General features: G+C 51.5%; 9 protein-coding genes across 9 annotated transcripts; 5 read left to right on the plus strand and 4 right to left on the minus strand.

Annotated features, from left to right (window-relative positions):
* Positions 1 to 302: 302 nt before the first annotated feature.
* On the minus strand, positions 303 to 2,387 carry CTAM01_12618 (fungal specific transcription factor; the record flags this gene model as incomplete). Its single annotated transcript, XM_060528623.1, has 3 exons — positions 303 to 1,862; positions 1,916 to 1,943; positions 1,999 to 2,387. The coding sequence occupies 3 exons, from the start codon at positions 2,385 to 2,387 to the stop codon at positions 303 to 305; spliced, it is 1,977 nt and encodes a 658-aa protein (XP_060376777.1).
* Positions 2,388 to 2,924: 537 nt separating this feature from the next.
* On the plus strand, positions 2,925 to 4,949 carry CTAM01_12619 (uncharacterized protein; the record flags this gene model as incomplete). The annotated part of the gene is made up of 5 exons (XM_060528624.1): positions 2,925 to 3,257; positions 3,326 to 3,607; positions 3,666 to 4,001; positions 4,057 to 4,237; positions 4,294 to 4,949. Coding segments are annotated over 5 exons (1,788 nt in total), but the record flags the coding sequence as incomplete, so codon positions are not given.
* Positions 4,950 to 5,613: 664 nt separating this feature from the next.
* CTAM01_12620 (beta-glucosidase) lies at positions 5,614 to 8,128 on the plus strand (the record flags this gene model as incomplete). Its single annotated transcript, XM_060528625.1, has 4 exons — positions 5,614 to 5,791; positions 5,845 to 5,937; positions 5,992 to 6,301; positions 6,352 to 8,128. 4 exons carry the CDS (start codon positions 5,614 to 5,616, stop codon positions 8,126 to 8,128), a joined length of 2,358 nt encoding a protein of 785 aa, XP_060376779.1.
* A 106-nt stretch (positions 8,129 to 8,234) lies between these two features.
* CTAM01_12621 (uncharacterized protein) lies at positions 8,235 to 8,612 on the minus strand (the record flags this gene model as incomplete). Its single annotated transcript, XM_060528626.1, has 2 exons — positions 8,235 to 8,307; positions 8,425 to 8,612. The coding sequence occupies 2 exons, from the start codon at positions 8,610 to 8,612 to the stop codon at positions 8,235 to 8,237; spliced, it is 261 nt and encodes an 86-aa protein (XP_060376780.1).
* An 892-nt stretch (positions 8,613 to 9,504) lies between these two features.
* Positions 9,505 to 13,635, minus strand: CTAM01_12622 (extracellular sulfatase Sulf-2; the record flags this gene model as incomplete). The annotated part of the gene is made up of 2 exons (XM_060528627.1): positions 9,505 to 11,253; positions 12,097 to 13,635. The coding sequence occupies 2 exons, from the start codon at positions 13,633 to 13,635 to the stop codon at positions 9,505 to 9,507; spliced, it is 3,288 nt and encodes a 1,095-aa protein (XP_060376781.1).
* Positions 13,636 to 14,489: 854 nt separating this feature from the next.
* Positions 14,490 to 16,330, plus strand: CTAM01_12623 (uncharacterized protein; the record flags this gene model as incomplete). Its single annotated transcript, XM_060528628.1, has 7 exons — positions 14,490 to 14,682; positions 14,745 to 15,243; positions 15,295 to 15,416; positions 15,478 to 15,513; positions 15,574 to 15,884; positions 15,938 to 16,169; positions 16,221 to 16,330. The coding sequence occupies 7 exons, from the start codon at positions 14,490 to 14,492 to the stop codon at positions 16,328 to 16,330; spliced, it is 1,503 nt and encodes a 500-aa protein (XP_060376782.1).
* Positions 16,331 to 16,811: 481 nt separating this feature from the next.
* On the minus strand, positions 16,812 to 17,702 carry CTAM01_12624 (uncharacterized protein; the record flags this gene model as incomplete). The annotated part of the gene is made up of 1 exon (XM_060528629.1): positions 16,812 to 17,702. One exon carries the CDS (start codon positions 17,700 to 17,702, stop codon positions 16,812 to 16,814), a length of 891 nt encoding a protein of 296 aa, XP_060376783.1.
* A 1,454-nt stretch (positions 17,703 to 19,156) lies between these two features.
* Positions 19,157 to 20,686, plus strand: CTAM01_12625 (FAD binding domain-containing protein; the record flags this gene model as incomplete). Its single annotated transcript, XM_060528630.1, has 1 exon — positions 19,157 to 20,686. The coding sequence occupies one exon, from the start codon at positions 19,157 to 19,159 to the stop codon at positions 20,684 to 20,686; it is 1,530 nt and encodes a 509-aa protein (XP_060376784.1).
* A 1,228-nt stretch (positions 20,687 to 21,914) lies between these two features.
* Positions 21,915 to 23,144, plus strand: CTAM01_12626 (cyanide hydratase; the record flags this gene model as incomplete). Its single annotated transcript, XM_060528631.1, has 3 exons — positions 21,915 to 21,962; positions 22,015 to 22,108; positions 22,162 to 23,144. 3 exons carry the CDS (start codon positions 21,915 to 21,917, stop codon positions 23,142 to 23,144), a joined length of 1,125 nt encoding a protein of 374 aa, XP_060376785.1.
* Positions 23,145 to 23,691: the final 547 nt, after the last annotated feature.

A 23,691-nucleotide genomic window follows, 5' to 3' on the forward strand; every position in this document is an offset into this window, starting at 1 on the left:
CCATCATCCAGGGTCCATCGCAACTGTTGGCTCTCAGTCATTGAGCGCAAGGTTTGAAACGGGACTTTGGTGTTCCCATGCTACGATGTGCTTACTCACTACTACCTGAGCAGGGCGAAGGGTTCGTTAGCTCTGAGTACAAGGATGCGCTGGCCCGCATTGGCGATGGAACGTGAGCTTGAACTAGATAGAGTCACCGCAACTCGAACTCCACCTTCAAGAGTCACAGTCTCACAAATGGGCAATTGCAATGTAGATGGCAAATACTAGTTGAAGTCGGAATTGCCATTACAACAACCTGACTACAGTCGTAAAAAATCATTCCAATAGTCCCAGTCCAAGTTTGCCGAATCGGTGAGTCCCAGAGGGTCAAGACTTTGAAAGTCTGCCGCAGGCACCTGTGAAACTGGCGCAATTTTCTGTTGCCTCTGTTCCCGAAGCAAGCAAATATACCGGGGCGGATTATCGGCCTCATGACTCCCCCGGATATTGACCAACTCTCTCCTCCTAGCCTCCCAAGCTTCCAATGTCAAGTCCCCTAGCGCCACATAGAAGGAACTCTCCGTGTTCTCAATCAGTTCCGGATGATATCCGTAGAGACTCTCTATAAGCTTCCAAGCCAACGTGACCCGCTCACCAGAGACCCTCTTGCGGAGATCACTAATGATATAGATGTAGACATCCACGGTGAATTTCGTCGTCATATGCGCGATAAAGTGCGAGGAGAACTTGCTGCTCATAGCAATCTCCATCATCTCCAGCCAAGTCACACTCCAGTCGAAAACCAGATCACCCTCCTCGCGCGTCATGAACACCTCCCCATTGCTATTAGCCCGGCCTCGCGGGCTGTGCACCTTGCACCGGAAGCGAGCTAGCGTGAGCCTGGTCATGGTATACACTAGAGCATGGAGAGGAATATTCCTATCTAGGTGCCGAATGAACTTTTCGTGGTAAATATCCTCAATCTCGTTGATCGCATCATCTTCTAGTTTTGATGGAGGCTTGTCTTTCCCAGGGCCGTGTATGATGACATCAAAGACCTTGACAGCTCTACTGGAGGATCTGATGATGTTAAAGGTCTCAAACTTCATCAACACGCAGAGCATTTCCGTTGCGCCCGGGTGCTCCGGTGGCAGTTCCGCCATTTCCGGATGCAAGTCGGCGTCGTTGACGTTGAGCGGGAGGCGGACATCCCCGAAATCACTTTCGGATGGTGGGAGTCGCATGCCCGCAATTTTGACGATTCTCACTCTAGAATCCAACCCGTTCAACTGCCACCATAGACGTATACGCATTTCAGTCTCAAATACCGATACTTTTGGATCTGGCTTTGGTCTGTTCAGACCCATTTTCTGGCTGATCCTGATTGCGGCGCCGGTCAGAGTGGATGTCAGCTCCGAATCTGGGTCAGAAAAGAGAAAAAGAACAAAGGCTTGCAAAACCTCAAAGTCTCGCGTGGTGAGGAAGTCGGCTGCAATGAGAGCACGCAAAGCGGCGGTCCGATAGCGCAGTATGAGCGTGCTCCTGGCCTCGCCAAAGGTAGTCTGGCAGCCTTCAATGGACGTGGAGGTGACAGCTAGAGTGTAAATGGCGAATAGCATGGCTGTAAGCGGCTTTGATGCGCCGGACGGGTTCCAACTTGCGTCCAGGACCTGCTGTTGTAGAGTCGGCACATGGATGATCTTCAACAATGGGTTGACGGCCTCGACAAAGATCTGCCAAAATCGGCAGATGTGCCTTGGGTCAGGGTGGAGCTGTGAAAGTTCGGGTTGAACGGTCGTCATCAAACCATGAAGCGCTGGCGTTGGGATATGCAGAGGGTCTTCTTTACGAGTGAGGCACTGCACGGGCGGGTACATGAGCTGTAATGCAAGTCAGATATTAGTCGTCTATTAAACAGCACGGCGACTCTTACTTCTGCCGGGAGAGTTGACCAAAGACAACTAAGTATGTCTAATTAGCAAGTGACGCCATATTCTACTCCGTCCTAACACTGACCGCTCTGCTGTCAAGGGAACACCCTTCAACACTTGAGTCGTTGAGCTCTGGTGATCGAGCGGAGACGTCGCAGAGGATATCGCCTCAGATTTATCTTGCTTGATCCGCCCCTGAGGCCCAGACGTAATCCAACTATGAGAACACGGCGTAAAGTCGACATCGTGCTTCCGCATCAAGTCCTCGTATGCGGCCAAGCGCGCAAGGAGCTCTTCGTCAGCAGCTCGTTTTCGAGGTCGCGGCGGAGCTGGTCCTTCATAGAGGCATTGCGCCTGTGTCTTTGTGCAGTTTGAACAAGGCTCAGCTTTGTCGCATTTGATCTTCCTCTTTGCGCAGAGCGAGCACGCGTGCTTATGCTGCCCTTGAAGAGCTGTCGGTTGCGGGGTCGCCATGGGCAGAACGTTGAGAAATGAGAGACGGATTGCTTGAGGCGAAACAAGTATCCATGCACATTTGATTGATTGATTTTCATAAGATATTCGGAATCTTCCCGGACTTTGGAAAATGTCCGGTAACGGTTGTGAGGTTACTTGTGGTGAAGGATGCCCGTGGGGATGGCGCGAAGGAAGATGTCGGGGATCTCGGGTCTCAAAGAAGTTTAGCGTTTCTTTTCGGCTTCCGTCTGATGAATTGCTCCATCCTTACTATGAGGATCACTGAGGAGTCTAGCCTCTTTTGGATATTTCGGGCCCGAGATGTTTGGGAGGATCGACGGTCTAAACCAAAGATGCATCAGCAATGGGTCTACGATAGCTTGTTCTTGCCGTTTTCCGACAACGGACTTTTCAAAAGTCAGTCTTTTGGAAAACATTATTTCTCTTGAACATGTATAAAGAAATGGCATCCCGAGGTCTTGGCTTCTCGTCTTTTCAGCTCAACAGCCTCAACCTTACTTCAGATCTCAATCACTTGGTCCACCCAATATCTAATGCTTTAATCTGGTCAAAGTAGTCTGCTTCCAGTACCAAGTCCGCCAAAAGTCTGATCTCAGTATCCCAACACGTTTTAACGTCAACAAAACCTTCAAGATGGCAACTCCATCAAGCACACATCCTGAATCGACACCATCCCACGACAACGAGTCAAGAGCTTCGACTATTGCTGAGCCATCACTAAACAACAATGATACCAAGACCGAGAAGAACGTCTCAGAGAAGCTCGAGGATGGAGGAAAGTCCGTAGATGACACAGAGTATCCGACGGGACTCAAGTTCGCCTGCATCATGTCGTCTGCCTTCATGTGCATGTTTTTGACTTCTTTGGTAAGTTGACTTTGTACAACCACACCACGTATAACTAGAGACAAAAATTTAACGGGACCGTTTCACAGGATCGCATGATTATCACAACAGCCATCCCCCAAATCACCGACGAGTTCCACTCCGTCACTGACATAGGCTGGTACGGATCGGCATATCTCCTTACCCAGTGCGCTTCACAACTCCTTTTCGGCAAACTCTACACGTTCTTCAGCGTCAAGGGCACGTTCCTTACTTCCCTTTTCCTCTTCGAAGTTGGATCCGCAATCTGTGGCGCGGCTCCAAATTCGGTGTCATTCATCATTGGGAGAGCCATTGCTGGACTTGGTGCGGCTGGTATCCTCAGCGGCGTAGTAAGTATTGGGTCTACTATCCCGCAGTCAAATCAAGGTCTAACCCGCATTCCCTCAGGTTGTCATCATCGTGCATGCCGTCCCGCTTCGCAAACGTCCCACATACCAAGGATTCTTCGGCGCCATCTTCGGCGTCTCTTCCGTGGTCGGACCACTGCTTGGAGGCGTCTTCACCTCAAAAGTCACCTGGAGATGGTGCTTCTATATCAACCTCCCCTTGGGAGGCTTGGCAGGCATCATCATCTTCTTGATCCTTGCCATTCCTGACAGAGATACCACAAAGCTTGATTTGAAGTCCAAGCTGGCGCAGCTTGACTTTTTTGGTACCGCTCTGCTTATCCCTGGATCAGTGTCTCTCATTCTGGCCATGGAATGGGGTGGCTCGACGTATGCTGTAAGTCTACATCTCCGGAACATATCTGGTTGCAATTTCTGACCATGGCTCTTAGTGGAACAACTGGAGAATCATTCTTCTGTTGGTGCTCGCAGTTATTCTTCTCGCCGGGTTTGCCCTGGTCCAGATCTTCATGCCCAAGACAGCCACACTCCCTGGCAGAATCTTTACGCAGCGCAGTATCCTAGCAGGTGTCTACGCTACCATCTGTAACGGATCGCAACTGATGATATTCTGTAAGTTACACAAACAGCACAGAACTCGCACATTACTCAGACTAATGGGAAATTAGCCTACTATCTACCGATCTGGTTCCAGGCTATCAAAGGCGTCTCAGCTGTCGAGTCCGGAATCCGTCTCCTACCCCTCATGCTCTCAATGGTAGTCGCCACGCTCATGACGGGCGCCCTTGTTCGTCGCATCGGCTACTACACACCATTCATGATCGGAGGTATCTGCCTAATGGCTGTCGGTGCTGGGTTGATTTACACATTCGAGGTCAACACTGACAGCAGCAAATGGATTGGATACCAAATCATCTACGGATTCGGGTTGGGCCTGTCAACACAAGCACCAAACCTAGCAGCCCAGACAGTCTTGCCGAAGAAGGATGTGCCGGTGGGAATCTCCCTCATGTTCTTCGGCCAGCTCATTGGCGGAGCCATCTTCCTGGCTGTTGCTCAGAACATCCTCAATACCCAGCTGCTTGAGCGACTCTCTTCAGTTCCCGGGCTTGATGCCCAGAAGATTTTGGACAACGGTGTCACCTCCCTAACAAACCTCCCCGCCGCCATCAAGGATACAGCTCTGATTGCTTACAATGAGGCGATCAGACATGTGTTTCTGGTTGGCCTGGTCCTCGTGTGTCTCGCCATCTTTGGTGCTTTGGCTTTGGAGTGGAGAAGCGTTAGGCAACCTGAAAACAACAAGGGCAGCAGCAAAGCATAGGAATATTTTCGACAGCTCCCAGATAGACATGTAGATAATGAAGCGACACGCAACTCATTAAGACACTTTCAGCGTTTTCTATTGGACCTTATATGTGCTTTCGATGACATACAATTGGATTCAATGGAATATTTACGTGCGAAGAAAAAAAAACAACCAAACGCAGGACCCAAACTGTGATGAGCTACTCTAGCTACATTCCCAGAACACCTGTTAAGTGACCGGATCCAGAGATGGGGCATTTGTTAGCTTGGAACAGCAAATAGCTGTCGCCGACTAATTCCTGGAGGCTTCTAAGCACCATGGCTCTTCATGGATAGGATGGTACAATCCCTCACCGCGCAGCACGGAATGGGAATGATTGGGTAGACTCCGGTCTAGCCTTCCCCCTTCAGGACTACCGACCGACATCCGAGCTGACTCTTCGGAGCCCCGGCGAACCAAGTGGGGCACCCGATCCGGCCTTGCTTGCCGGAATCCTGGAGCCTTTTCTCGAGTGGAGTCTTGGCCCGAACTCTTGGTTGATGGTGGACCATTTGCAATGGCGTGCTTTTCAACTAAAGATATAAGGTTTTCAGAAGATAGAGAAGAACCTGGCAACTGTTGTCACTTGCTTTCTCAGTATACCCAGGTTTCGCTCAGGGTGTTATGCATTGTCGTCAAGATGGTCAAATCAGCAACCTCGTTCGTGGTCCTCGCGCTTTGTCAGTTCATTCAAATTAGCTGTGCTACAGCTGCATCGAATGGATCAGCTTATCTCGACTCGACACGCTCTCCCGCAGAGCGAGCTGACGACCTCTTGCGTCTCATGTCATGGGAGGAAAAGATTGGCCAGCTCGGAGGTTAGTCGGAAAGCTTGCGAAAGCCGGGCTGTGTTAGTAACCTGAACTCGTAGGGATAAGACGACTTGCAGAGACTGTTAACGGCAAGATATCATACAACGAAACGCTGTTCGAGGAAATCCGGAAGACTCAGAATGGGCAGATCGGTAAGCCAAATTTGGTAATCCTACATCTCCACGTCAATCCTGATCATATCGTAGGCTTCGGGGCGCCTCAAAATTATGCGCATGATCTGTTGCCTATCGCCAACAAGGTTAGAGCCGAGCAAATCAACAACACTAGACTAGGCATTCCGTATATCACCATTGCCGACTCTGTTAGTGGTCTCATGATTTCCGGGGGCACTCTGTTCCCTGGCGCCCTTTCCATGGGATCGACGTGGAATATTCCTCTTTACGAACAAGCCGTAGCCGCTATTCGTGACGAAAATGTGGCTATGGGCACTCGTTGGGTGTTGTCGCCCGAGGTTGACCTTGCTAAAGATCCCAGAAATGGGAGAAACGGCGAGATGTAAGTGCTTTCGAACAACGATCTTACTTCTTCCTAATGACTTCACTTAGGTTTGGCGAGGACAGCTACCTCGTCGGCGAATTTGCGACGCACTACATCAACACGATGCAGGAGAAAGATGAGAACGGCTTCGTCAAAGTCGCAACGACAATCAAGCACTGGGTCTACGGCTCTAGCAGCGGGGGCGTGAACACTGCGAGCATTCAGAGTGGCCTGAACTATATCCTCAATGACTTCGGAGCCCCCTATGTCAAGGCCTTTCGAGAGGCAAACCCCTTGTCACTGATGATATCATATGCCAGCGTCGATCAGGTTCCCATGTCCATGAACAAGTACCTCAACAGAAAGGTTCTTCGAGAGATGCTCGGCTTCAAAGGTCTCATCATGTCTGACGCCGGTTCGATTCGCAACATGTATACTCAGTCAAAGGTCGCCAAGTCGTTTGCGGACGCCGGGCTAAAGGCTTTGCGGGGTGGGCTGGAGCACGAACTTTCACCGAGACCGCCTTCTGTATTCCCTACGCTCATCAACTATTCGAACGATACCGAGGTCATGGAACTTGTCGACAGCTCTGTCCGAGCGATTCTTGAGATCAAATTTGCTACTGGAACCTTTGATCTGCCTCTTCCCTCGGTCGAGAATCTGACCGCGACTCTTCGCAGCGAGGAGCATCTTGAGATCAGTCGCAAGGTGTCGCGCGAGGCAATTGTGCTGCTTCAGAATGATGGTACGCTGCCTTTGCAGCGCAGCGAAGTGCACCAAATTGCCCTGCTAGGCCCTTATGCCGACATTCTCAATACCGGCCAATATGCTGCCAACAACGCCTCAGATTCCTCCTATGGCGATACCTTCCGTCGAAGCCTAGAGCGAGAAATTGGTGTGGAAAACGTCAAGTGTGTTGCAGGGGTTGACATCTTGCGCACGAATGACAGCTCGGTCATCGAGGCTGCTGTCAACGCAGCTAAGGAAGCGGGCCTTGCCGTTGTGGTTCTCGGGTCCGGCTGGGGGTCTTTTGACAACTCGTACGAGTCTCTTCACCGGACTGATGGTGAGGGCTTCAGTCATCCGCACTTGGGATTTCCCGGGTTGCAACAGCAGCTTCTCGATGCGGTGATCAACGCCGACGTGCCGACTGTGTTGGTACTCAGCGGGGGTCAGACATTCCTGCTGGAAGAGTCGGCCAAGAGGGCAAAGGCAATCATCCACACTTGGCTCGCCGGTGAATTCACAGCTGACGCCTTGGTGGAAATCCTCTTTGGTAGTGTGAACCCAAGTGGCAAGCTTACAATCACTTTTCCGGAAGCCGATGGCGCATTCCCTGTGGCCTATGACTATTTCCCGTCCGATGACCAGGGTGGATTTGGGACGGCGACGCAGTATGATTGGCACTTGCCAGAACTGACACGTTATGCTCCTTTGAGATTCGGCTTTGGTTTGAGCTACACGACTTTCAACATTTCTTCCGTCTCTCTCCAATGCCACTCAGTGGGTAACAACAGCACTGCCAGTCAATGTGACAAGGACAGCCAAGTCACTGTCTCTGCGACAGTCAAGAACACGGGGTCGAGAGATGGCCAGGAGGTGGTGCAGCTTTACTATCGTCCAGAGTACAGTCAAATCGAGTTCCCGGTCATGAAGCTTATTCGCTTTGGCAAGGTTGAAGTCGCAGCAGGCAGCTCCTCACAGGTCAGCTTCAATGTGCCTTACGCCGAGTTAGGTTACTTCGTCGACGGTAAATGGCAAGTCGAGACAGGACTGTGCAACTTCTGGATTGGGAACAGTTCGAGAACCCAAGATCTACAGAGGTTGAACGCAACTTTAGTGTAAAATGATATTCGCACTCTTTCATCCGATCAGAGTTGGCAAATAAATTGGCTGAACAATTGTATTGGGTAAGGTAAGGTAGTTGAGATCAGGTTGCTAAGACCTTTGATCATCTGAACGTTGACTTCACCAAGTTCCCACATGTCAGAAATACGGCAACCGTGATGGGTATCCGAAGCGCGCTGTCTGCGTGATTGTTAGCTTGTGTATCGCACCTTAAGATTTAAAAAGAAAATAGATCTGATGACGTACATGTTGATATCTCAATTTTCAGTTGGAAGCCCGAGGAAATCGTTTACTTCTTGCAGCAGCCGTCAAGCTCGCACTCGACATTGTTGTTGGGCTTGCCGGGGCAGAAGTTCAGTCTGTCGCAAGCTCCGCAGTCAACACCACGGCGACCAGGCTGGCTGAGCGCAGGAGGGACATCGGTATCGAGAGCAACGGCGGCGACTGAAGCAACAAAGAGGATGACGGCGGAGAACTTCATTTTGCTGGACTTTAACCGGAAAGTCTGATTTAGGTATTATGTGTGATAAAGTTGATGAAATCGTTGAGTGAATAGTAAGATGGTGCGCTGGAGATGATTATTATTCCAACCATCTTGGCGGGCTTTCAACGATATTTATCTCTTTCTGCTTGCCCGCCATCTCGAAATTCATGTTGTTCTTGACCTGTTCCTCTGAGCCATCATCGTGTTTGCCTTGTTGTTGAGTCATGTCAACAGGGGACATGAGACGGCGCCTGACATGTACGTTCTTGTCAACCCAGAGAACGGGAACGCCGTGAGGCCGGACTGAAACGCTGAGTGGTTACAGAGGAGAGGGGCCTTTGACAGAAAAATACATAACACTACAGAATAGCTTAAGTAACCTGCGGAAAAAGACAAACTCTATTTCAGCTCCACGAACCGCCTTCTTGGTGGCTTGGATGTCGCTTTCCACTCTACTGGGTTCGATCATATTGCGCACCTGGTATGAGCAAGTATCGCGTGGAGCGTGTCACATCATCGTCTTTGCTCTATGCATAAGCGCATGCACCAACTTTTACAACTTCTTATTGGTTTCTTATTCCCTATGCCAGAGTTTAACACACCAAGCTCCACCTTGACGAGAAACAGAGAGTTTGCATACTCAGGAATGGTAACAAGAGCCACAAGTTCAAACTCGGTTAATATGTTTGTTGCTGACACCAGTAAGCGAGTCTAAATGCATAGTTACTTGCTAGTCAGGCGTCTCCACCAGTTTCATCAGAACGGTGCCTCGTCAGAAAGGCCGCCCGCAGCTATCCGAACTGCGGACGTAGAAACTCTGCTCTTTCGCGGGGTACGCATCCCGGACCTGCTGCCGCCACTGTCCGAGTCTAGAAGCTGCCTCTAGAGTCTAGGGCGTTCGCCTTATCATGATTGGGGACAAGCCGGACGCAGACATGGAAGAAGAGTAATCGTCTCCCTCATCCTCGTCGGTAAAGTCGGCTTGTCTCAGCAGACTGTGAATTGCCAGCCTCTGTCTCGCTTTTGCTACCTCTGAAAGTCGCTGTTCTAGATTCCGTCTTCCTTCTTGAAACTCTGGCGACGATAGCCCGCCTATCCCGGCTTCTTGAGGTGCATGGCCCCGGGAAAGTCGCTCCATATCGTCGATGATGGGCTTGACCAGTGCGGAGGAAGGAAAGAAACGCTGAAGCGCAGCCAGACACAAAGCCGCGCGGCTCAAGGCAAACTCTGGTGAGGGACAGCCCGGCGTTCTTTGTGCTCGGGCTATGAAAAGCAAGAGCCTCGTGGCGTGGTAGGCGCAAATAGCCGTGTCGAATTCGAGAAGCAGAAGTTCTGTGCTGTGTTGATTGAGGCTGGTCAAGATCTGAATGATGGTGGTGGCATGTTTAAGGCAGTTTTGTTCTGCCATGGTGATGTAGTCCATGTCTACTGCCTCGAGAACCACGCGAGGTGCTGCTTCGGGATATCCTGAAAGCAGGATTCGGTACAGGTCGCAATGGGCTTGGTGGAATGAAATGTGCATGAATAGCCGTCTCCGCAGCCATCGGTCGCCTTCAAGGGCTCCGATATTGACCATAGAAAAGTTCGTTCCGTCTGGCAACAGCGATCCGATCTCGCCCAGGTCGCTTTCGAAGTCGCCAATGAGTTTCGTCAAAGGCAAGAAAGGCTGGTCGCAAAGAGTCACTCCTCTTGTCAACTTCATAATGTCCCTCCGAGTTATTTCCAGTCTCACGTAGAGTCTATAGGAGGCCCCATCACCACATTCTCCATCATTGCTGAAATCATTCTCATCTGAGGGGTATTGCAGGTAAATCGTTTCGATAGGACACGCTTCAAATTCGGGCAAGCCAACTGAAAAGTACCTTTCAGTAATCTTCAGCGACCACATGACCCTACGGCGTACTTCCTGCGCGACAAAATCGAGATCAGGCCTCTCATGGTTCAGTCGCATCGCAGCTGCAAACCTAGCCGCAGTAGCCGTAAGCATGAACGCTCTCTGGAACTTTCCAGTCTCCATTTGATAGTGAATCACGAGCAGCAGGGCCTGCAAACGCGGTATGGTAGGGCTCTCGAGGTGCTGCCATATCTTTTGTTCCGCCGTCTGAACCCACGGCGTAGCTCTGTCGCGAGTCTGAAGATCCGAACCACAGTGAAGGGTCGCCAAAGCACAGATGGCGTGTGCCAGGGCCGAGTCAATCCTCCCCTCTCGACAACGCTCCCTGGTCGTCTCGGGGTGCAGAAATGCATGGGATGGAAGAGGGTAAACCTTCTCGAAGAAGCTTTCCACGGCGCCGGGGAGGAATTGGCCGACTTCGACTCCGCAGGACTCGTCTCCCTCGGTAGAGGTGCTTTGCGGGGAAGATGCCCTCGCACTTCGTGCCGGCGTCGGGTATGTGCACTCTCTAGCATGGCGCGCGCAGTTTGTGCATCGCGGTGATGTGCCGGAGCAGCGGACTTTCTTATCTCGACAAGCTTTACACGCCCGGGTGCCTCTGAGGCGTCGCGGCTTGGTGGAGACCAGTTGTTGCTTGCCAAAGTGAAAATCTGGTCCAACTTCCTCGATGGCGGCAAGCGAACAATCCAGCCCAAGACGAGCACACGTGCCGCAACGCAGTTCACTGCCACCTTCGCACTTGACCTGATTCAGGTCAATTCACGGCCACAGACCAACGGTACGATTCCAGCGGACTGACCTTGCGCCACCGGCATTGAGAACAAGTCTGACGCGTCGTGCTTGGGCCAGCTTGAAAGCAGCCAACGAAAGAGTCCATCATGTTGTTGTTGAAACTTTGGCATCCTGGCACTTCATTGTCGACCTCGTCTCATGTTGCAGTGCCCTGCCGCAACTCAGCGTCGTTCGGTTCCGTAACTTTACAATAGAAGTTCTTAATAATTCTATGCCATGGAAGCTGGAGCTTGAGCAAGCATGATATGTCGGAGGAGTCGTTTGAGCAAGCCGGCGGGATGGATTTCGGGGGATGGATGGACGATAGGAAAGGTTTGGATTCCGCCTTCTCACTCGAAGTCTGTTTCCTCGTCCTCGGAACCGGGTTTCTTGAATGATTCTCCGGATCTCTCTGCATGAGAGCGCAAACATGAATGCGGAGGGAGTCTACACTTTACCTACTCGAGCTAGACTGCCATGACGCGAGGAGTGGATAGGGTAACGACATCCAGGAATGGGCCCTGGTGAGCCAATTACGGGAGTTGGCGAGCGGTTTATCCCTGTTCACTTCGACGAACCCTTGCTTGGAGATCGAATCCACCTCTCCACCATGAATCTCCAACATGCCACTGCGAGGTTCTGATAATTGACTTTCGATTCAAGTCATCCGATATGACAACTATTGAAGTCTTGATCGTGCATATCCAGAGACTATCATCGAAATATGACCCTGATCTGTCATCGTAGTCAAGCAGTCATGCTTACAAGAAGTAGCATATCTTTGGTTCTGCCTTACAATTTGCTTGCTAAACTCACTGACCCGCCAGTATCAACACCTCTGGGATGAACTGGCTCGTCGCCGATTTGTTCCATCTTCAACTCTAGCAATCTCGTCATATGCTTCACTTTCTCGGCGTAAGCTGGGTCGTGGTAAACATTGAACAGCTCCAATGGATCCTTCTCGCAATCGAACAACTCCCACTCCTTATCCTTCTCTCCGCCCGGCCTAGCGCCACTGGCCTCCAACGGCTCGTTGTACCAGTAGATGAGTTTGTATCGCTGGTCTCTGACGCCATAATGCGCATAGGCGTGGTGGATAATATCATTGTGCATCCAGTACCGGTGGTAGGCAATCTGCTGCCAATCTGCTGGTGTGTTCCCCTCCAGTAACTGCCGGAAAGATTCGCCTTGCATGTAGCTTGGGATGTGAAGGTTTGCGAAATCGAGAAAGGTCGGCGCAAAATCGACATTGCAAATGATGTCGTCGCAAACAGAGCCTTTGGCAATTCCCGCCGGGTATCGAATGAGGAAGGGCATCTGGAAAGATTCCTCGTACATGAATCGCTTGTCGAACCATCCGTGCTCACCAAGGAAGAAGCCCTGGTCTGAGGTGTAGATTACAATGGTGTTCTCTGCAAGCCCGTTTTCTTCGAGGTAGTCAAGCATTCGCCCGACATTGTCGTCGACAGACTGGATGGTTCGCAGGTATCGCTGCATGTACCTCTGGAACTTGAAATGAGCAAGGTCGTCCTGGCTCTTAAAGGTGAACACTGTCCCATCTTCCTTATCGATCAGTCTCTTGGCATCAACGGGAATCTTGCGCTGCGCAGAGCCCGCCTCCTGAACGACACGCTCGCCGACCTTGTTACCACCGTCTGGCTGCACAAGACCCAGGTCCTGGTACGTCATATCTTCAGCAACACGCATCTTTGCAACCTTTGCAGCCTTTGCGCGGTTCTTGTAGTCGTCATCGTATGTCTCGGGAACGCGTATCGGGTCTTTGTATAGGTCCTTGTGCTTCTCGTCGCACTCCCACGAGCGGTGCGGAGCCTTGTGGTGGCACATGAGGAAGAAGGGCTTGTCGGTGTTTTGTGTCTTGGAGATCCAGTCGAGACACTTGTCGGTGATGATGTCTGTAACGTAGCCATCTTCAACCTTTTCTCCCGCTGGCTCAATGAACTCGGGGTCCCAGTAATCGCCCTGCCCGGGGAGGACAGACCAGTAGTCGAAGCCGGTGGGCTCGTGTGGTCTGCCTTCGCCCAAGTGCCACTTGCCGACCATTGCCGTCCTGTACCCGCCGGTACGCATGTGCTTCGCGACGTTTGGCAAGTGCTTGTTGATGTTATCGTTGAGCGTCATGACGCCGTTGACATGGTTGTGGGTACCCGTGAGAATGGCAGCGCGGGACGGAGTGCAAATGGAGTTGGTGACATAGCAGTGGTTGAACTTCATTCCCTCCGCTGCGAGCCGGTCAATATTTGGAGTGTGGTTGATGCCAGCCCCGTAGGCGCTGACGGCTTTGGAGGCATGGTCATCAGCCATGATGAAGAGGATGTTGGGCCTTGTATCCGTCATTTTCAGTATTTGCGACAGCTGAGGAGCGACAACAGAGGAGAGGTTTGAAAAGTGAAGGATGCAGGCGAGACTTCAGTTGTTTGGAGGGTTTTAATGACAATGAGTGACTGAATGAAGGGGCATGCGATCAAGCTTGGGATAGCTCCAACCCTGCAGCAAAGCCCCTCCAAAGCTATGCCCCATAATCTTGCCCATTGGCAATGAAGCTCTTGAGCTGCTCAAGTGATGTGGAACATATTTTGACGAATCGAACATGGCATGTTACCTTGCCGAAGCATCTTCAAAAGGCACCTCTCAGAAAACCAACGGGAACGGAAGACCGGCACCCCTGTATCTCGCCGGAGCTTCCCCCAAACGCTCTCCCGGAGGCTTCGGTAGTCGGTCCGGCATCTCAAACGGGCAAGTGGGGACAAATCCGGCCTTGAGGCCATCCCAGATTGAGCGTCCCGGCCGACTACCGGCATCCACATTCCGAGTGAAGAGAGGAAACACTGGGCCTCCTTCTGTTTGTCCATGGCTGACCCCTGCTCCTGGAAACGGGGGCCGTATGGCGTGCTGGAAGCACTCTGGAAATGGCTCCAGGAGTTCGTCTGTTCGGTGCTGCGATAGTCAGCTATTGGGCACTCTAGCATTGCGTGCTGAGCCGGCGACGACGAATTGGTTAGAGCTGCTTTCCCCTATGGTGTTTTTTTTCTTTTACTTCTATCCCATTCGGGAGATGCAGAGTCTTGAGCTTGCTGTTCAGCATCTAAGATACGCCTCCGTACATAAGACAGCCTGTGGTCGTTCATAATCACTCGACGACAGGTTGGTGAATCAATCGAGCCTCGACCTTTCACAAATCACCATTGACAATGTCGAAACTAGGGACATTTCGAGCATTCTACCTCGTAGCTTTGTGCTGCGTAGGGTCTTTCTTGTTTGCATACGACACTGGTATCATTGGTGGTATCCTCACCTTCCAAGGTTTCCAAGAGGACTTTCGTTATGGCCCGTCCCAGAAAGCCAACGTCGGGTCAAACTCAACAAGTCTGCTACAGGCAGGAGGTCTGCCACTTCTCAGATTTTCTACGGTCAGAGAGCCTCTGCTAATTCTGTCTAACCAACAGCTTTCTTCTCATGCTTCTTCATCTGGCCCTTCACCGCGAAATACGGCCGAAGATGGTCAATCATCCTCGCCTCAATAATATTCTGCGCCGGCGCAATCGTTCAGACAATCAACACTCACTCCCTCGCCGCCTTTTATGTCGCTCGAGTCGTCAGCGGTGTTGGCGTAGGCATGGCCACCGTCGTGATCCCCATGTACTCGGCAGAGATGGCCCCTAAGAGCATCCGCGGAATGCTCGGCAGCATGTTCCAGTTCTTTTTCACGATGGGTGTCATGACGTCCTACTTTGTTGATTACGGTGTGAGCAAGCATGTCAAGTCTTCAACGAGGCAGTGGCAGATTCCTGTCGGCTTGCAACTCGTTCCTGGGGCGATTCTCGGATTGGGCATGCTGCTTTGCAAGGAGAGTACACGATGGCTGGCCAGGACTGGACGGAGGGAGGAAGCACTGCAGTCTCTGATTTGGGTTCGGGGTGGTGATGCGCCCGAAGTCCAAGAAGAGTGAGCTATTCGATTTCATGAAGAGTAGCATGAATGCTGATGAGACCGCAGGTTTGCCGAAATTATTGCCAGTATCGAAGAAGAGAGAAACCAAAAAGAGGGACTCACATGGAGAGAGCTGATCCAGCCTGTCAACCGATACCGCATTTTTCTCATCATTGCTCTACAAATCGGTACCCATCCAAAAGAGCATGCAACATACACCCCTTTGACCAGGGCTAACATAGTTTCTAGGTGTTCAACTCACTGGCAACACGTCTCTGGCCTACTGTAAGATCCAAGAAACCATACTTGTGTTTCCCAATTCCTAAACACTAACATTATCCGCAGACGCCCCGCAAGTGTTCGCAGCCGTAGGTGCAGGTCAGAATAACCTCCTCATCACAGGCTTCTTCGGTCTGGTCAAGGTCGTGTCATGTCTCTTTTATCTTCTTTTCCTCGTCGAACGTATCGGACGCCGCGGTTCGCTGTTGGGTGGAGCATTCCTGATGGGGACTTACATGCTCATTATCGCCTGCCTCACCGCAACCCACCCGCCCAAATCCGTAGACCAGGGTTTGACCTCGACAGCCATCGCCTCAATGACGATGATCTACCTCGAAGCCATGTCGTACAACATTTCATGGGGTCCAGCACCATGGGTAGGTTTGAAACATTCTTGCACCTTCGAAGGACGCCACTGACCGAGATCCAGGTTTACATGGGTGAAATCTTCCCATCTCGAATCCGCGAAGCTGGCATTGCCATCGGCACTTCAACACAATGGCTCTTCAACTTTGTTTTCTCCCAAGCGACGCCACACGCCGTTCAGAACCTTGGGTGGAAGACATTCTTGATGTTTTGCATCTTCAATTGGGCACTCGTCGTATTTGTCTGGTTCTTCATCAAGGAGACTAAGGGGAAATCTCTTGAAGAGATGGATGCACGTAAGTTTTCCGCAACTGAACGTCTAGCAAAAGGCTAATATGAGTCACCAGTGTTTTCTAGAACGTCTATCAGGAACGACACAGAGAATTCTGTTGAAAAACATGGCGATGAGACGGAGCCCAAGCCGGTTCTCGGGAGCATCGGCGAGAAACTTCAATGAGAGTAAGGGTCACGTTCAGCATCATTCAAGGGTTACAATACTCCCGTAACGTACAGTATTTGCAAACACAAGACGTTGAGTCAATGGACCAAAATGAATTTCCAAGCTTGGCGCTACTTCCAGTGTGTGTCTAACGCAATCATAAAACCGTGATGTTCGCTATTACACCCAGTCCCTCTACGACTGACAGAAAGCCCCGCTGATGCCAATATCCAACGATACCGAAAAGCTCCCCAAAACGTCGAGCATGCTATACTAGGTACTCCAAGGCGCCATTCAGTCTCCATGTCACTACCACTTCATATTCTCTGCCGCGTACGCCGATTGTTTGTCTTCTTCAACCCCCTCTGTCATCACGGTGACTCCCAACGGGCTTCTCGATCGTCCATACCGGGGGTATGGCATCGGAGAGCGCCGTCGATGGCGGGCTCGACTATTATTCAAGGGTTCTCGGAGCATTTTGCGAAGGTTCTTTCGATTTTCACTCGTGCGCCTCTTCCCATTCGCAAAACTCTTGCAGCTCGTGATAATGGTGCCAGATGCCCTCCAAAAACTCGACCGAGATAGCGGAAGGTCTTTTCTCCATGCTGGGGCACTCCACTTGCTGTTTATCATCATTCTGTGCCATGGCAGATTCGGATGAACTCTCGAGCTGTGCCGCTTCAAGCGATCCGTCGTCTTCTTTCCGCTCCAAGCCTCCATCACTCTCAACATTCTCCACGTGTTCGATATAAACTCCTGGGGGGAATCTCTTTCCAGAATCTCCTTGACTTGTTGCCGACAGTGCGTCATTCATTGGTATATCGGCTTCTGCCTCGAGTGGGTTACCTAAGGTCGATGTTTCTGTAACTGGTATGCCCTCTCGCTTGCAACTTTGAGTCTCTGGTTCGGCTTGTATGTCTGTCATCTCTGTATCGCGTTGTTCAAGGTCTTCGGCATTACCCATGGATACGTCTGAGCTGCTTCTGGGTTCCGTTCCTGGTGTATTGCGTCTGTTTGGATCGGATTCGATATCTGTGGCAGCAAGTAACCATAGGAGAGTGTTGATATCCGAACGCTGGTCTGCCGGATCATTCTCATGAGGAGGCTGATAGACGAATGGCAGACGTTCCTCCGGTTCTTTTCCTTTCCCGCTTTTCGAACCGTTTTCGGATTCGCGTACAGGTGGATCATCCCAAAACTCCATGTTCTCTTCTGCACCCTCTTCCAGATCCCAGTCCAAATCATATGACACCTCCAGATTGGAGGCAGCAAACTCGGTTATCACTTCAGGGCTGGCCAGTTCCATCGCCCGTTCAAATGCATTTTCGAACATTTCGGCCTGTTTCCGGGCATCCCTGACTCGCATCGCACGCAGTGTTGACGAGAACATGGCTGAATAGGTAAAAGGCTGTATTCGGCGCGTGCATATAGATGCTTGGGGTATCCGTCGGCTATTGGGGGGTAATCTGGTGGGAGTCTAGAGACTAGTGTGTGGATGGATGATATGATGTTGAAGACTGGATGTCGATGTTGGGCGACCACCAGGGGGCGTGGAAATGGAAGTTCGTCTGTTTTACTGGTGGTTTCCCAACATCAGGAACAAAATCTTGAGGAAATTGCGTAATTCTGTCTTTCCCGCAGGATATTTGGTGGTGATGCTTCTTGCCTGGTGTTTGACTGTTTGTGGGATGACTCCTTCCACCCAAGCAAACCGAGGTGCTCTACAAAGTCAAGAGCACCGGTGACTGCCTTTCTCGCTTCTTCCTGCATAATTAGGTTTGAGGTGTTAAGTAAAAAATGAGTCTCATCGCAGCAGGATAAGCTGCCTCATATACTCACTACATGCCTCACTTGGCTCATTGTAGTGAATCACATTTGAGCTTTCGTCCAAAGCATAGGAGTGAATGTGTACTAATTTATCTGAACAGACCGGATAGCTGTTTGCCAACACCCTTACTGCTTTTTCAACTTCGTCACAACTTCACTTGCATCGCACCTTTGATGTGATAAGCTGATTGGATGCCAGGCAATTAACATTACATCCGCCCAGTTGAGATGATCAAGCAAACATTTGTGTAAGACTGAGAAAGTGAGGCTTGGGATATTCCCCATCTATGATCTCATTCATCGTAAGCTATGAGGCTTTCGAGATACAAGTGAAGGTGATCAAGTTCTCGCTTGAATACTTTCTTTTCATTCACCCTTCAACTATGGGCAATATTTCGCACTCTGATACAAGGAGCTTGAAACCTGATTGAAAGCAATACTGATCAGTCTTGACCCATGCCTCCTACACTGGTATGCCGAGTGAGATTCGAACAGCGACGTTCTGACACGCCTTTGAAAACTGTCACAATGAACCTTCCTTCTATTCTCCTTTTGTTGTGAGAGCCATAAGATGGTTCCCGTCTTACCTCTTCATGTTACCAAAGAGAGACAATGAAGGCACAATCATCCCCTGCACTCGCCTTCTCAGCCACGCCCACACACAACATACGACGAGGCAATAAGCACCATGCCTTTTCACTGCCTGGCCACGGATTCTCTCACAAGGCCCAGGGTTCATGGCACGGAACTGGTCTTCCAAGAAGTTCCTTATCCTTCCGGCCTCCTCCGTCTAGATACCCTCACCCCGCTGTGGTTGATTAGGTCAGAGGACTTTTCCCTGTTGCCTATACCTCCTTCCAACTTTCTATTTTCCAGTCGAGTTGCTTTCCTTGAGACTTGTCACCTCACCAACCGCCGATTCCCACCACATTTTTGTTTCACCCTCGGAAGCTTCAAGTAGTTCGTCGGACCTATCCTTATCAGTCTTCAATCATTTCACGTCTACTTCATGGAAAAATGGCCGAATCCATCGAGACGGAGTATCGCTTGATCAAGCATCGCCGGCGCGTCAGCGTCATCGCCGCCAAGGCTAGACAATTCGCTCGCGACGGGATAAAATATCGCGTTTATCACAAGACGACCAACAGCACCCGGCCCAGCACCCGACAGGCGGATGAGATCATCGACATCAGTGGGCTGGATCATGTCATCACTGTCGACCCTCGCCGGCGCCGCGCGGCCGTGGAACCAAATGTATCAATAGCGACTCTCGTCACGGCCACGCTCAAGCACGGCCTCATTCCTGCCGTTGTCCCTGAGTTCCCTGGCATCACCGTGGGCGGCGCCTTTTCCGGCACTGCGCTCGAGAGTTCTTCATTCCGCTATGGTCACTTTGAAAAGTCTGTCGCTTCTCTCGAGGTCATCCTTGGAAACGGCAACATCGTCACCGCCTCGCCCGTCGAGAACTCGGACCTCTTTAGTGGTCTCGCTGGCTCTTGTGGTACTCTCGGTTTATGCACAATTATCGAAGTCAAGCTTGTTCCTGCTCGCCGATTTGTCGAGCTCGACTATCTCCCAGTTCACTCCGCCGCCGAAGCTTTGAACACTATGCAGTCCTACACCGCCGACACTTCGCTCGTCGATTTCGTCGATGCCATTATGTTCGGTCTAAACGATGGTGTCATCATTACTGGCACCATGACGGATGAGAAGAAGCAGGGCATGCCTGTCGTTCGCTTCAGCCGAGCTCATGATCAGTGGTTCGCTCTACATGTGCACGAGTCGGTCTCTCACGTCAGAGACATCAATTGCATGCTCTGCACGCTTTCGGAATCTCGCTCAGTCGACAAGAGAGGCATAGTCACTGACCTGGTACCGATCAAGGATTATCTCTTCCGATACGATAGAGCCTCTTTCTGGATGGGAGTTTACAGTCAGAATCCCGATACCTTCAACGGTCTTACACGCTTTCTTCTCAATCCCATCGTGAAGGGTAAGTGCTTGTTCGCTAGTATCCATCATAGCAGACAGAACCGCAAAATGTTCTTTCAAGATATTACGCTGCCGGGAAACACCGTTGCGGCCTTCCTCGACTGGGTCAACAACAACTTGGGGATTTATCCTGTCTGGATCTGCCCAGTAAGAGTCATTCCCGACAGTCGCAACCGTGAACGTTGCCACAATATCAATGTCAATGTACGATTGTGGGGTCCCAAGACCATCCACGGGCCTGATGACGTCCCAGGTCGCGACAGCCCCGAGGCCTTTGAGCGATTCATCCGGGACAACAAGATGATTGAGCAGGCTACTCGCGATCTCGGCGGTATCAAGGTGGTTTACGGTGACAACTACTACACGGAAGAGGAATTCTGGCGAATTTACGATAAGGAGTTTTACGATGATCTCCGCGACAAGTGGGGTGCTGCCGGCCTTCCCAGCCTCTGGGACAAGCTCGGCAACCCGAACCCAACCTACAAGGAACAGCCTTCTCGCTCCAAGGCTATCATGAAAGCTCTCCTGAAGCGCGACTATCTCCTCAAGAAGTGAAGCAGAAGCGGGCAGAACGCAGAGCAATATACGAAGCACTAGAGTTGGAGACAGGGGGTGAGGGAGCATTGGGTGAAGACTGTGTTTGAGTATAGGATGAGGCGTTAGGGCCTTCGAGGAAATGCTTTGGTTGGAGGACAGTCGGGAGACGCAATGATTACATGGGTCGATACGCGAACGGAAAGAAGAGCTGTGTTTCGCGAGCATTCGATTCGTTGCTTAGCACAAAGTCGCCCATACGCACAGCAGAGACAGCATTATCAGATCGGTAGTGGACAGGAACAAATACACATAGTATTTAGCAAATTCCTTCTCTCCCGTGACTGACACCCATGGTTCCCCACAGATTATCGGGATCGAGGCGTCCCCGAACATCAGACGATGTAGGTGTTTGGATCTGGCGGGGTTTGAACGCACGCAGATCTCCAGATCCCGGAGATCCACAAACGGCGATGGCCCCCCGGCCAGCTGCACGTTGAGAACCGCGCCGCTGCCGGGAAGACGGGAACTAAATTAAGAGCACCCACAAGATCTCGCCTGATCGACCCGGAGCAAAACGGCAGTCGGGGTGCTGTTTACGTCAGAGGCAACATGCCATTCTGCAGCGCGGCTTTTGCCCAGCTTTCCCGTGGCACCCGGACGAAGTTCGCATGGCTCGGAATTAGGTCCAAGGGGACTGCTTGATGCGCGTTCTTCCGAGTCTCTGCTACCTACCACCTGTGAGGAATGATGTTGGTATCCGCATTGCCTGAGTCGCGTCACAGCCTGTCCGTCTGGTTACTGTTCGTCAGCTCGGAACTTCTCGAACATCAGTCACGCCACAAAGGTGTTGGCGGCCTATGGAAATGAAATGCGGACTAGAAACTTGCGCAAATGGGCCCGAATGCCCGGATCGCATCAATAGGTAGTACCACATACGGCGTTTGTAAATCAAGCGAGCAACTGACATCAACCTGTGTTGAAGAACTCAGAAATGCAACTTGTCAAATGCAGTCTGCAAGATGGTTCGCAAAGCCCGACGGCGTTGAATTAGTCAATCAATTTCAACAAAGTCAGTTTTGAGAGGAAGAAGAAATCATAAAAAGGCTTCAGCATCGCGACTTGCCTCATCTCTTTTTCCTTCCAGATCATCACACTCACACAAGATCATCAATCATCAAGACTTCTAGTCTCACACAATCATCGACTCAACTCCCTTCGAATCTTTTCGATAACAACACCCGCCAACATGCCTATCACCAAGTACAAGGCCGCCGCCGTCACCTCCGAGCCCGGTGTAAGCCTCGATGCCATCTTCCTCCCTTTCCACTGATAACTGACTTTCCTAGTGGTTCGACCTTGAGGGTGGTGTTCAGAAGACCATCAACTTCATCAACGAGGCTGGCCAGGCCGGCTGCAAGCTTGTTGCCTTCCCCGAAGTTTGTAAGTGACCCCTCCTGGCCTCAAACTTCTTCAGAATGCTAATACCCCCACAGGGATCCCTGGTTACCCCTACTGGATGTGGAAGGTCACCTACCTTCAGTCCCTCCCTATGCTCAAGAAGTACCGCGAGAACTCCCTCCGCGTCGACTCTGAGGAGATGCGCCGTATCCGCCGCGCCGCCCGCGATAACCAGATCTTCGTCTCCATGGGCTTCGCCGAGCTTGACCATGCCACCCTCTACCTCGCCCAGGTCTTCATCGACCCCACCGGCGCCATCATCAACCACCGCCGCAAGATCAAGCCCACCCACGTTGAGAAGCTCGTCTACGGTGATGGCTCCGGCGACACCTTCATGTCCGTCTCAGAGACCGAGATCGGCCGCGTCGGCCAGCTCAACTGCTGGGAGAACATGAACCCCTTCCTCAAGTCCCTCAACGTCTCCCAGGGCGAGCAGGTTCACGTCGCCGGATGGCCCATCTACCCCGGCGTCCAGCGCCAGGTGTCCCCTGACCCGGCCACCAACTACGCCGACACTGCCTCCGAGCTCGTCACCCCGGCCTATGCCATCGAGACCGGCACCTGGGTCCTCGCTCCCTTCCAGCGCCTCTCCGTCGAGGGTCTCAAGAAGAACACCCCCGAGGGCGTCGAGCCCGAGACCGACCCCTCCGACTACAACGGCCACGCCCGCATCTACAAGCCCGACGGCAGCCTGGCTGTCCCCAAGCCCGACAAGGACTTTGACGGTCTCATGTTCGTCGACATTGACCTCAACGAGACCCACCTCACCAAGGTCCTCGCCGATTTCGCCGGCCACTACATGCGCCCCGACCTCATCCGCCTCCTGGTCGACACCCGCCGCAAGGAGCTCGTCACCGAGGCCGACCCCCAGGGCGGCATCGCTTCCTATAGCACCTACCACCGCCTCGGCCTGGACCGCCCCCTGGACTCCAAGCCTGAGCTGCACGAGCGCGACGAGCAGGAGACTGCCAAGCGCATCTCCAAGGAGCCTGCCGCTAAGCCTGTCAAGAAGCTCTAAATGCTCTAGCTGGCTTTTAGCAGCAATCCGAGACTCTGAACATCAGTGTCCGCCTGTAAAAATCCCATTTGTAATATGAACAATGATTAGACTGTACATAGAAAATCCCATCTCGGGTCTTTTGGCCTTTTGAAACAAAGTCTACCACTGGTGCCTATTGTAGTTGCGCGTCCCTAAACGTGTCATAAACTCTACATTCTATCTGATAAAGATGTATTCTTCGTTCGCTATACCCTATATTTGCTTTCACTCTAGAACTCACACACTCTCTCCATTGAAGCGAGCAAGTTTCCCGGCCCCATGTTAAGTCAACATACCCACTTCCTGGCACCCCCCTGTTTCTGGCACCACAAAAACGATGGGATCACAACCCAACCTCCTCATTACTATTAACTATTGATCCTCAACCACACCCACTACAATACAGCTGCCAGCCTCACTAGGGCATTCAGAGTCGCTGGATTCAGCCGTGATAACCTCCTTTTCACCCGCTTCGATTTGAGCCCGATGGATATCCCTGATGTTCGCGAACTTCGTATTGGGATCG

The sequence above is a fragment of the Colletotrichum tamarilloi genome (genome assembly GCF_030869305.1).
Source record: "Colletotrichum tamarilloi strain Tom-12 chromosome Unknown Scaffold_79.1, whole genome shotgun sequence".
Taxonomy (NCBI): Eukaryota; Fungi; Ascomycota; class Sordariomycetes; order Glomerellales; family Glomerellaceae; genus Colletotrichum; species Colletotrichum tamarilloi.